At 39.5% G+C, this 13,295-nt stretch overlaps 1 protein-coding gene across 4 annotated transcripts in view; it reads right to left on the reverse strand.

Annotated features, from left to right (window-relative positions):
- PON1 (paraoxonase 1) overlaps positions 1-12,984 on the reverse strand; it is a 29,263-nt gene extending 16,279 nt beyond the window's left edge. For 3 of the 4 annotated variants that reach the window (XR_012512124.1, XR_012512123.1, XM_003921224.4), the window contains exons 1-5: positions 12,798-12,983; positions 7,548-7,618; positions 6,043-6,098; positions 4,616-4,784; positions 1,271-1,397 (exon numbers count right to left, since the gene is read on the reverse strand). Coding sequence is in view for 2 of the 4 variants with exons in the window: in XM_003921224.4 (XP_003921273.1) it covers positions 1,271-1,397; positions 4,616-4,784; positions 6,043-6,098; positions 7,548-7,618; positions 12,798-12,871 (497 nt within the window). In the remaining 2 variants the exon portion in view is untranslated. Of the gene's footprint in view, positions 1-1,270; positions 1,398-4,615; positions 4,785-6,042; positions 6,099-7,547; positions 7,619-12,797 lie in introns of all 4 variants that reach the window. The other variant, XM_010345488.3, reaches the window with a different exon arrangement.
- Between the last annotated feature and the right edge of the window lie 311 nt (positions 12,985-13,295).

Genomic DNA, 13,295 nt, shown 5'->3' on the forward strand with positions numbered 1-13,295 from the left:
CAACTTAACAATTACTCCAGGCCTCAACTTTTTAAAAATCCGAAATGGATAGAATAATAACACCTAATTCAGAAAGTATTTGTAAAACATCAATAAAATAATCTGAATTAGTTAGTGTAGCACCTGACTTACAGTGAAAGCTCATTTATTAGTAGTATTGTCATTAGCCTAGCTTCTCCATTCAACATACTTTTCCCTACTTTAAATCCTGGTGTTCTTCACATTCTCCAAACACTCAGTGACCTTACTCTCTCTCCAAAATATATTTGTTAAATGAATGTATGAGTAAACTCTCCCACCAAAAGCTGTTCTCTGACCTTTTACTCATCCTAGCGGGGCAGAAGAAGACCTGAGCTGGAGTTCCTACTTGGCCACTAGTGTGTTGATTGCCTCTCATCCAGTAACTCAATTTCTCTCCAATCTCAGTTTCCTCATCCTCAAACCACCAGATAAGAAGAGGAAGGGGTCCTGGTAATATAGAGTGCATACTACATACCAGGCCCTTAACTAGGTATCTAGAGTACAAATCTAGATTTACAAATATGGAGTTAGTCAAATGCTGTACAGATATTATATAAAAATAGGTTGGGATTCTAGAAAATCATAATCATTTGGAAGTAAATGTTTTAGAAGATAGTGTCATCTTGTTCTCCTAAATCCATCACTAGTCTTACAAACCAAATCTTTATAGGGAATGTGAGGAAGTTGACTGCGATTAGGGATCCTTGGGTGTTTTATTTCACCATACGTTACGTCAACAAGGCTCCTAGGGTGACGTTCAGTGTACCATAGATCTGCTATTGCATAAATTGTATGCAACCAAACATCAGTGGAGGCAGTCTAAGGAGGTCTTACACTGGATTTTGGGTCTCCTTTGGGTCTGTGTTTCTAATTCACGGAAACATCTAAGAGTCTACTTTTTAATATAAATAAAGAAGCTCATGATGTCAAATTTGTCTATGAAGCCTGTTTGGGTATGAAATATTAAGTCTGATTCTGGAGAAGAGCAAGATTTTTTTCCTGGTAATAGCTTGAATGAAGATCCTGAGGCCAGGAGCCAGCATCCAACCAGCCTAGGAAACAATAGAGGAAAAGAATGGGCAGTCTCTGAGGGACCTCAAAAGGTTCTTCAGAAGGCATCTGGAGGAGTCTGTGATTAGAAATGAGAGTTGAACAGCCATACCTACTCTGGGGTCAAAAGGAAAAACTAAAAATGGATTAACTATCCACTACAGCTAAAAGGAAATAGAAATTTGATACATCTCAATACTTAGGCAGAAGATTATGTCTGATGGTTTTTAGATGCAAAAGTGATTTTTCTTCTTCTTGAAATTTAAACAACTCCACCGTGGACTTGGCGTCTGGATGGTTCACCACCAGGAGGTGCATGGTATTATCTGAGAGGAGATTAAAAACAAAAATGAAACATTAACTGAGCTCTCAGCTGTCAACCCTCTCTCCAAAAAGCAATTTCAACCCACCTCCAGCTAGTACTTAGGATGTCAGGCAGAAGGAATATTTTCATTTCTTTGTAGAGAGAAGCATTTGTGATTGCTCCTGTTCCAAAGAAAAGTGACTGAAGGAAGAACCAGTTACAGTCTCTGAAAACCCAAAACTCCACAGGAGAAAAAAAAAAATCTCAACTTAAGAATGAGTATCACTGACACTAAAACTCCAAAGAACTCTAAGTTTTCCAGTTCAAATGGTCTCCACAAGATGCACAGTTGCCATGAAAGGGAAAAAAATCTAGGGAACTCCCAATATGAGAAGGTGTGCTCAGGTGTAATTTACACAGTGTGAGATGATAAATTCCACAGAAGAACATCTGAGAAATAGCAAACAAAAGCAGCTTCCTTGGGACAGTGGGACTTTAAAAACACAAAGGAGACCAGTCTAAGTGGTCAAGAATGTGTGATCAGAGTTGACAAAGTTAGATTATGGTCTTTGCTTTAAGAAAGAAGTCTTTTGAAACCTCTGAAATGATCAAATTGGTGGGATTTTTTTGGTTGGTTGGTTGTTTTGAGACGGATTCTCACTCTTGCTTCCTGGGCTGGAGCTCAATGGCACAATCTCAGCTTACTGCAGCCTCCGCCTCCCAGGTTCAAGTGATTCTCCTGCCTCAACCTCCTGAGTAGCTAGGATTACAGGTGTCCACCACCATGCCTGCTAATTTTTGTGTTTTTAGTAGAGACAGGGTTTTACCACGTTAAGATGCAAAATTTGGCAGGTTTAACTAAGGAGATTTGAACAGAGAAGGCAGCTAAGATGCTTTTCGTTAACCCATTCAGCAAACAAGTGTTATTTTAGTTGGTGTTAAATGCTACAAAGGAAAAATACAACAAGGTAAAAGAATAGAGAGTAATGAAGTATTATCTTCATGGGAGTTAGGCATGTTCTGTCTAATGAGGGGATGTTAGAGCAAAGACCTAAGTGAAATAAGAGAGTGAATAATGTGGATATCTAGAGAAAGAGCATTCCAGGCTGAGAGAAGAAAGTGTACAAAGGCCCCGGGGCAGAACTTCCTGGACATATTCATTCAATAGTGAGGTTGTGATGGAAACAGAGTGAAGGAAAGAGAGAGTGGGACAGTGAGAGGGCTGAAGCTATAGGGAGCCAGAATCAGTCTTGTTAGGGCTTAAGGTGAAGATCCAGGCTTTGCTCACTGGTGGATTAGAGCTAGGGAATAACATGATCTGAGGCGACAGCAGTAATCCAGGCACATGGAGAGAAGGGACTGGACCTAGAGGATGCCATTGGCAATAAAAGGCAGGAAAGGTCATGAGAGGCATTTAACAGGAAGTATCCAAAGGCCCTGAATATAGCTGAGGAATGAGGGTGTCAGAAATCAAATTCAACTGAGGATTAAATCCTGGATTCACATTCTGTGCAGTGGATTCTACTTCTAGAAATTTATCCTAAGGATATAATTACAGAAAATACATGTACAAGAAAGTTTATTTTGTCATTGTTTGCAATGAGCATAAAAGTGGGAGCAACCTAAGCATTGTCGGCAGATGAGCTGTATTACCGTGCTCCCACACAGCCCAATCCCCAACCGCCTCAGCAAAGCAGTTGCAAATGTGCTGTCATATCAAGGAGTCCTTGATGTAGTGTTTAATGCAAAAGCAATTTATAGCAGGGGTTGTGTAATATTACCTCATTTTTATTTTAAAAAGTATCCACACATCAAACACTATATTTCTTTGCACTTAAAAATATTTTTAGAATAAAATGCAATGGTGATGAGTGGGTGGATAAGTGGAGAGTCCACTGAAAGGGACGTGTGTGTGTGTGTGTGTGTGTGTGTGTGTGTGTGAGTGATATGGGGAAGAGAAGGAAAGATAAATGGAAAATCATTTTCAACATTTTGAGTCTAGTAAGCACCTGCGGCATTTAAAGTAAAGGGCCAATGAAAATAATAATAACTCCCCTATTTGGAGATGTTCTCCTAGAAAGCAGGCACTGTGGCACTGGTTTGAAAGTTCTGAAATAGAGAAAATAGGGAGGAAATAAAAGATCAAACCTCTGAGGTAGTGCTCAGGGAAGTGGCAATGAGTGACAAAACAATGAATTGGGGAGAAAACCTACAGTAAGATAAGAACTGGAAGAACTGGAATGGCTAAGTGCACTGCAGTATCAGAGAAGAGCAAGTTTTGTAAAGGAGAAAGTGGTCAACAGCATAAAAGGAGGTGAAGGAAGGAAGGGACAAAGGAACGAAGGAGACGAAGGAAAGGAAGAGAGGAGATTTGTTAATAGGAACATCATTGATGACTCTCAAGGTAGCAATTTTAGCCATCCACAGTGGGGAAAGTCCAGAAGAGGAACTGCATGAGGGATCATCTGTTGATAAAATGGAGGCAATGGGCATAAACATGGCTCTTAACCCTGGCCTTATATTTTTATCAACTGAACTTTTAACAAGTACTGTGATCCAGGCCTTTCTCAGACCAATGGAATCAGAATCTATAGAGCTGAGGCCTGGGCATTGAATCTTCTTAAATCATTCAGGTGCTACCATGTCCAACTGGGGCTGAATATTAATACAGAGACAAGGAAGTGACAGCAAATAGAGAGGGATAAATGGGGTAAAGATATAAAGGATAGCACCGACAAGTTATATTGAAGAGGGCCAACATGCAGAACAGCATTTTGAACACAGAACAGAGGAACCAGGAGACAGGAGGCACTGAAGTGATGGGGCCGGCAGAAAGCTGACCATGGTGATTTTCCATCACTGGACCTATAGGTTACAGTGCCTTGGGTTAGAAAAATCTGTTGCTATAAATTCCTGAGTCTTGAAAATTGTTTAAAATGGAAAAGCTATGATGATCAGGGCTGGATATTATTATTATGGTAATTATAGGGATAATGTTAATGTTGGTATTTTACAAAATTAGGTGCTTAACAAATCTTAAATATTTTAGCATTCTCAAGTATTTAAGTAGTTTTAATATAAGGTTCAATTAACATAGGGAGTAAATTTAAAACCCAGAGTAAGAACATTATTCATGATTATGCTTTGTTTTAATGAGAAAAAATAATTCATTTATTGGCATGTTTTTCTGTTTTTGTTTTAAATTTGGTTTTGATTTTAATAAGCAGTCAATATTGTTACCTTCATCTGTGAATGTGCTAATCCCATGAGGGTTAAATGAAGATAAATCAAATTTACTTCCAGTGATCTCCAGTTCCAACACTGTTGGATCTTCTTCATTCAGGTCCATCAGAAGTATTTTTCCAGGTGTTTTGGGGTCGAAACTCTTTATTCCAGGATATTTTAATCCCTTATACAGCATGGAGGAGAAAAATCAAGCACAATACCAGTACTTCAAATGCTAATGGAGGTGCTGGATGGGTTCATGTTGACTGCTCCTAACCACAGGGCTGGCCAGATGGCCACATAGGAAGCCTCTTAGTTAGCTTGTATGATGGGTCCCCAAGAGAAGTCTTCTGGAAGCCACATGCTCCACTAGGCCACCCCACACAAAACCTTTCATCCTCTGCAGCAAAGTCATATGTGCACCACACTACAGCTTCCAGCCCAGGGGAAAGATCAAAAATGGAAGAGCAGACCAAAGCAGCAATTAATAATAACCCTCAATTATATAAGCAAGTAATACAGAGAGAACATTGGTCATGGCTTTTAAACTGTTCCCTGGTAGGTCCTTGGAAGCATCTCAAAGATAAAGTTTTAGTGGGACAGAGGAACTCCTTCTTTCTTACCCTTCAATCAAAACAACAATGCTGTTGTTTTATATATTGGGTTCCCAGTAAGATTTTGCTTGAAATATGCCTTATGTTGCTTAAGAAAGGTTTGCAAGACCTTGCTTTCCAGGATGACCAGTCTACCGTCTTCGTAAGAGAAAACTGGACTAAATAAATTCAAGAGGTAGCAAAGATTTTTAAATGGCTGGATGATTGTCTATTGTTTCCTATCAACTCTGTTATGTTATGATCCCTAGACCAGATGGTGGACTTCTTTCGTTTTGTGCTATTTCAGCTACCATAGCAATCTATATGCAGGAGAGTTTCAACAAATATGGTAGATTCTCTCTTCAAGGTTTGAGAATTGTGGGATGACTTATCAACAATTTTTAATTAAAGGGCTTAATCTGAAAGATGTTTTAAAAAATGTAAAAGTTGAAATGACATGGGAAGTAATATATATTAAATGTATACTTAATTTAGCAAATATTTGAATATGGCAATTTTAAGTGCTTCAGGGAATAGATAGTTGAATGGGAAAACCATTCTTGAATACATTGAACTCACAAATTTCTGCAATAGAAGCTAAGGTAATATGAGTTATATTACCTTAGCTACAAGTTGTGTTCTTGTAGATGCAAGAACACAAATATGCATAGAACACACATGATCATAATTATAGCACTAGTGTAAATGCATACACAGTTTGTCTTTTAAACCATACCTGCTCATTTTATTTGAAAGTGGGCATTGGTATACAGAAAGCCTAAGTGAAAGACTTAAACTGCAGGTCCTAGAAAACATTCTAGAACACAGAAAGTAAAAGAAAGCACTCACGGAGCTAATGAAAGCCAGTCCATTAGGCAGTATCTCCAAGTCTTCAGAGCCAGTTTCTACCAGAAAAGAGAATAAAAAGTACAGGTTGTTTCATATCATTGCAGAAAATGGATCAATTTCTTCATCATACCTCACCTGAAACTGGTGCTATGTATTACTCTTATTTAATAGGTTCAGAATAATTCATTCTTTCATTTATTCGAACTGATGAATGTGACTATATGGAAATTTTAAATATATTAATACATTAACGAGTGTAATTAAAATTTACACTTAGTGTATTTGTTTTAAATTGATGAACTAGAACTTTTTCCTCAGAAACTGAATCCTCTTAAAGTTCATGGAAATTTACAAGATGTACAAAAGCCATGATTATTTGAAAAGAACTTGCTGTTTTCTAAAGATACAGGGTAAATTACAAATATATGTTATACTTAATAGTTCCAAATCAGTAAAACCTTTGGAAAGCCAAATTGAAAAGATAAGCAAATTCCAAATACTTGAGTTAAAATGGGGATATATTTTAGGTGACCAAGAATATGAATTTTTACTACTAATTATAAACATCAGTAAAATATCACTGTCTTCAAGTTATACTTTAAGTACATGTAAATTTTTAACATTTCAATTTATGTAGAGAAAAATGAATTATCTGATAGGTATTTATATACTTAGTTGAAATGTATGCTTTTCAAAAACCCAGTGATATTTGATATCAATGTCATTTTTCTAGAAAAAAGTTGCACCATAAGGTATCTAGTGAAATTTAATGATACTACATCTTCTGGTCTAGCCTCCTGAGACTTAACCAACTGAGATGAATAATTCTAAAGGAACAACAACAACAACAACAAAACCCAAAACATAACAAAAGCAAAACACCAGCTGGAGAGCTGAGCCCAGGGACTCGCCTGGTTGGTTACCTCCCAGTTGCAATTCCCCTACCCTTTGATCTTTGCTGACAGGGCCTGCATCCCACCTTGGAGGCCCCATAATTACTTTCCCAGATTCCTTTGCAGCTAGGGCAACAGCCTGTCTTCCAGTTCTTAGGAATGAAATCTAAGAGGAAATCTGCTGAGAGCTTCTGGAAAAAATTTTCCTCTCCGATATCAAAAGAGAGGTACATAAAGAGAAGCCTTGTGGTAATTGCAAAGGCCTGTCAGAACTTTTCTTTGAAAAGTTAACTTTATTTACTGCTTTATCTGGCTCACCCTCCCCTCTTCTGCCATCTCCTCAGGTTAGATTACCATGGAATCAAACATTATTCTATTTTTTTTTTTTGGCTCAATTGATCAAACCAAAACAAACAACCAAAACTTCCAACACCTTGGCAATATATTGGTGAAGTCAAAAGTCAAGCAACATGGTATTTATCATTAACTACCATTGACTCTCATGGTTCAAAGTTTTATTTTTGGATAAAATTTAACAGGCACATTAATCACATAAAGAGCAAAAAAATATTAGAAGTTCAAATGAGACCCTTCTTCCTCTCACATACATACCAATTCCTTTAACAAAATTACACTTAGGAAGTTCCATGGGTTCTACCTCTCGGAAAGCATTAAGCCGTGTTCTGTGGAGAAGAAAGAAATAAAACACACATAAAACTATTCAGAAATTATAATTAAGTTGCAATGGTAAGCAGCACCACAAGTTCTCCTGCACTGTACGTTGCCTGAGTTTCAACTCCAGAGTTAGTGGTCCCTGCCATCTGCAATTTTTCCAGGCAAGGCCAGGGCAAGACAGGTGGGGAACTCTGGGTACAATATTTACTATTTATTTAGCAGAGTTGAATAGGCATACAAAAGAGATACATAGTATACTCTCCAGGGCTCTGTATACCTTGGCAGGAACAGGAGCAATTTCATCAGTGTGTAAGGACTCCTAGGTGGAAAGCCTGGGTAAATGGCAACATGGTTCCAGTTTATTCCATTGATGTTTTGGAGTTGCTGACAGATGGGCAGCCTCCTACTCATCTGCCCAGTCTGACTCCACAACCTGAACTGGGCATCTGCTTTATGATGTAGCACTTGAAAAATGCAAGCATGTTGAAAGGATTTGTAACTTCAGACAACCATACACAAGGCCTGCATGTAAAAAGGCATTTCACACACACACACGTGTACTCACACATGAACGCACACATACACAGGGGCAACTTATTACATATGAGTGCATAAACACCATGGGGAATGTCTGAGTAAAGGACAAAGGAAAAGTGAACAGATGTGACAGGGAAGTACCAGCTGGCTGTCTGAACAGAGCAAAGCAACTGATGTGGCATTTGAAAGACATCAGCACAACCAAGAGATTTAAACAATAAACTTTTTTTTTTTTGAGAACTAGTGATACGATATTGTCATAGCAAGTAGTGACAATCATCCAAAAATCCCTAGAAATCTTATTTGGCTTCAAATAGGCTGAGAAATTTATTTGTACTTCTGATGATTTGAACTCACAGGAGGAGGAGGATGGGTTACTGGGATAACAGAAATGCTAGATAAAATTCTTACTGATGTGGTAATAAATGATAGGAATTTGGGGGCGATTGGGCTTTCATTCATTCATTCAGAAAAAAATGAGTATGTTCCTACCATCAAACCACTGGCTATCAATTTCATGCTCTAAGAAAATCTGACCTAAGAGGCAAGGAGTGGGGTCCAGTAATCTGCTTTGTAAAGTACTGCCATTTGTCCCAGCGCACAGAGTAAAGAACCACCAGTCTAGGTACTAGAAATACAGAGATGAGTGAATAGATGAAGAAGGCTTGGTCTGTGATGAGATTGTGGTTTTCAATTGATAGATGTGAACTTAGAAGACTTCAAAGGAAAGATGGAATCTGTCCCATGACCTGAGAAATGGAAAAGCATTTCAAAAATGGAAATCTGACATTATAATTGCAAAAATCCACAATAAAGAAATAAAAGGGGAAGTGATAGAACAGTGGCTTACAAACTTTTCAGACTGAGACTCACATTAGGAAAAGTATTTTATATGGTATGAACACCCAGTACATGGACACATATATACATACACATCTGAATCAAGGTTCACAAAACAATACTCGCCCTCATCTTTGTGACTCATTCCTAATTTTTCTGTTCAATTATGTTTCATTTATTTTAAAATGTTGGTAATTATCTACTAAGTTGATTTTGTTATCCACCATTTAAAAACAACCCCATGTAGTGAATATTTGCAGCATGCCCTCAAGGAACAGAAGGACAGGTACAAGATGTTAAGGGTGATAGTCACAACCAAGGAAAACACTAAGACTGGCATGGAAGGAGAGATTAAAGGATGTAAAATCACTAAATGGGCCAACACTTGTGAAAAACACCAAGGTTGGTCAAAGTCACTTTCTTAGACTCAAAACCACATGGGAAGAATATGCATGCTGCCTGGCTCACAAGGGTCCCCAAACCTATGGGTTCACAAAAGATACCAAGGACTCTTCCCTATATCTCTTTCACATCTCTTTTTATTTGCTCACACTTTCCCCTTCACCTAGAATGCTCTTCATAACAGTTAAGAAGTGGCTGAGCAGGGATTGGAACTCAAGTATGAATGCAAAGCTCACATTTTGTTCTCTAACCAGGAAAAATCTACAGATAACACTGCTTAAGAGCTGGAAGATGCACCTCAAAACTAACCCATCTGTGTTATTATCCTCCAGCTCATATTTTTTCTACCTAATCTTCAGTGTATTAGGAAATACCTTGTCAAAGGCTTAAGTCCAAATGTTCTGGGCCTATGAGATAAGGTTCAATGCCTGAGATATGTCTCTGATTCACTAGACTCTGAACTCTGTGCAGAAATCACACAGCCTTTGCTGTGAACTTGTCTGAGTCTGCTTTGTGTTGCTATGAAAGAACATCTGAGGCTGAACAACTGATAAAGAAAAAAATGTTTATTTGGCTTATAATTCTGGATGACTGGAAAGTTCAAAATTGGGCATCTGTATCTGGTGAGGGGCTCAGGTTGCTTCCACTCATGGCAGAAGGTGAAGAAGAGCCAGTACTCACAGAGATCAAGAAATGAGAGAAGATGTAAGAGAGGGCTCTCCAGTACCCCTGGGGAAGACCCCTACTCATGATGCTTTGTAGCTTCTCCTAGTCTTTGGTGTTGGGATTAATAATGCCTTAGTTCATCCTCAAGAACCTTCACATACACATCTGTCAACTTTCTTACCATATTGTACTGCAGTTGTCAGTTTTTGATCTTTTGCTCCCAGTAAACTCTAAAATTGGTGAGTGAATACTGCATCCTATTCATTCTTATAACCTCTAGCAGGAACACAAAGTTTGCAAAGAGAAGGTGCTCAGCAGATGTCTACTGAAGTGTTTTGCGGTGATACTAGACAAGTACATCAGACCGAGAAGATGGTGTTGGTTGCATTCATAGGGGAGACTGTATGGTTGGAGGATTATTTGTCCTTATCTCAGAATTTCAATGAGGTCTGATTATAATACATACTTAAGTATCACTCATTAGATTTCATAGGTGGATTTTTGAGATCACATATGACAGCTATAAAAGCTAACAATTATAGGATATCTGCTATATGCCTGATTTATATATATATATATATATATATATATATATATATATATATACACACACACACACACATATGAATATATATGTGTGATTTATTATATATGTATATGTGTATACATTTATTTTTATGTATATATTTATATAAATATATGTATATATATGCACTGTAATATGTATTATTATTTCCTAATTTTCAGGTGGAGAAACAGGCTGGAATTCTTCTGGAATAAAGTGATAACATGAAAGTTGTAGAAATGAGATCTAGCTCAGGTCATCAGGAATCTACCACTACTCTCTTCCCACAACTGTGTGTTGCCTACAGCAAGCATGGAATGGTAGAAATACACTGAGAGGCCCAATGTTAGCTTTGTGGTTTCCTTCTGAGAAGAGGAACTCAAGTGTTCTCACATATTGCAACTGGCAACGTAGGGTCAAGGAAGCTGCCATACAGATGTAGCGCTGCAACATTCCATAGCCCAAGTTGGGGTTTGGGGAGGGGAGCCGTTTTCACCATCGTCCAAGGCATTCCCTGGACTTGTGCAGAGCATATTCTGCAAGGCCACATGCGGTTGATTACAAAGATGGGTAAGAGACTCGTGGTCTAGGGGAGCTCTCTCAGTTCCTTTCTCTGTGCTGCTCCCACCTAAGAAACTCAGAAATCTCTGGAGGCATTCCTTGTATGCTGCTACAAGTTCCCTCCAGCCTAGACCTATATAGCTTCCTGTGAGCCCCACACATATACACTCCAAGTCTGAAGAAAAAAAAAAGGATGCATCTACCCTGGGGATTTGGGTCACTCCTGATGCAGGCCTCAGGATATCATCTCTTCCCTTCTCTCCCTGGAGCAGATGCATGATCTCTAATCCCCCAGGGAGTTTGTTCAGTGATGCTGGTTCTGATTCAACAGTGTGGGGTAGGGCTTGAGATTCAGCATGGGCAGGAAGCCTCTAGGTGATGTCAGGCAGCTGGTCCCCAGACCCAGTTGAGTAGCTAGGTTTTAGGGGCTTCCAACAGTGAGTACAATTTTCCTCCTTTCCTCTGTCTGGGCCACTCGAGGAGGCTCAGCACCCAATCATTATGTGTTTTTATCTATACCTATAATCTCCTTTGGCAGCCAACAGCACTGTGACTAATGAAAACTCACAAACTGTAATTTTTCCATGATTTAAAAGCCAAGATTACCAACTGCTTTTTACTTTTTTCTAGCATTCTGTTACTTAAAAAAACTTAGAAAAAAAAGACTCCACAATAAATAGTAAAAACACATTCTGAATGTAAGCTTCTAATTAGTCCAGAAGATCATATAATTTTTTTATATTTACTTTTCATTAAGTTTTACTTTAGTGTAAATAAGGCATTGTTGACTAAGCCTTAGAGACTAGGATGATCTCTAGACTTTGAACTCCCGTAAAAAGTTATGAAACTTCTGATGCATTCTTAAAACCCCTTACATAGCCCTTAACTGTTTGTTAAATACTTAAAAAAGAAACAAGAAACTAACATTTATTGAATAGCTACTCTGTCCCAGGCAGGTGTATATTACCATTTCCAGTTTAATGAAGCAGCTAAGGTTAGAGATGTAGTGATTTGCTCAAATCCCATACTTAAGGGGCAGAGGTAAACCCCAGGACATCAGATGCTGGCTCCAGGGTTCCCTCTTCCCCACCTGCCCCCACGAAAGCAGGTCATCACAGCACACATTAGCTCCCACCTGCTCAGGTCCACATGCAGTTTTGCTGTGGTAGCTTCAAACTGAGAATCTTCAAGCCTGGAAGGTTTGCTATGCCAGGCCATCAAGGTGCAAAAGGGATGGGATTCCTTTCCCTAATTCACAAAATATCAAAATATCAGGAGAACTCCCACCTGGTTAGTTTCTTGCTGGGTTGAGAAGTGAATCTGTAGCCAGGGCATACAAATCTTCACGAAAAATTAATTCGTGTGTACTGACAACCTGGCCACTCACACTCACGGCAATTGCCTCCTTATCCCATGTCTCAAGCCATGAGCAGGGGTTTGTTTTCAAGTGACACATGATGGCTGAACAAACATTTCTGAAAACCCCACGCAGTGTGCATCTAGCACCTGCCTGTAAATGTTCTGTTAACAGCCTTGGACCCTACTTTCTGGGGGTTCATGGAGCTGTCAGGGGGTAAGGAGGAAGAAGGCTGCAGCCCTCACCAAAAGCTACTTACTGGTAAGAAAACTGGTGGTTCCTGAAGAGTGCCAGTCCCAGCCCCAAGAGAGTGAGAATGATCAACTTCACCATGGTTGGGGACAGACGGATGGATGGGCTCAGACACTGACGGGCTAGGAGACTCTGCCTGCCTGCAGCTGCAGCCCCGCTCACACAGCGCCGGTACTGGCCAGTCCCGCCCCTCCCCGCCAGGTCCGCAACCCGCTGGGCAGACCAGGTGCACTGAAGGCGTGGCTCGCGGTCAGCCCACACTGCCCGGGCTGCTCTCCTTGAGCCAAGCGCCTCATTTTGCTCCCTTCAACTGTAAAGAGAGAAGACCGAAAACAGGTGCCTCGTCCAGTTGGGGAGGGGAGATCAAGCAAGCTGAAGAAAATAGCCGTGGGAAAGGACAGTCAAGCTTTGGTGAGCATTCACTTTGTGCCAACTGGATCCTTGGGGCTCAGAGGAATTCAGTAGCTTGATCACGGTGACAGCCAAAAAGGTGAGGAAGGGAGGG

The sequence above is a fragment of the Saimiri boliviensis genome, chromosome 10 (assembly GCF_048565385.1).
Source record: "Saimiri boliviensis isolate mSaiBol1 chromosome 10, mSaiBol1.pri, whole genome shotgun sequence".
NCBI classification, from domain to species: Eukaryota; Metazoa; Chordata; class Mammalia; order Primates; family Cebidae; genus Saimiri; species Saimiri boliviensis.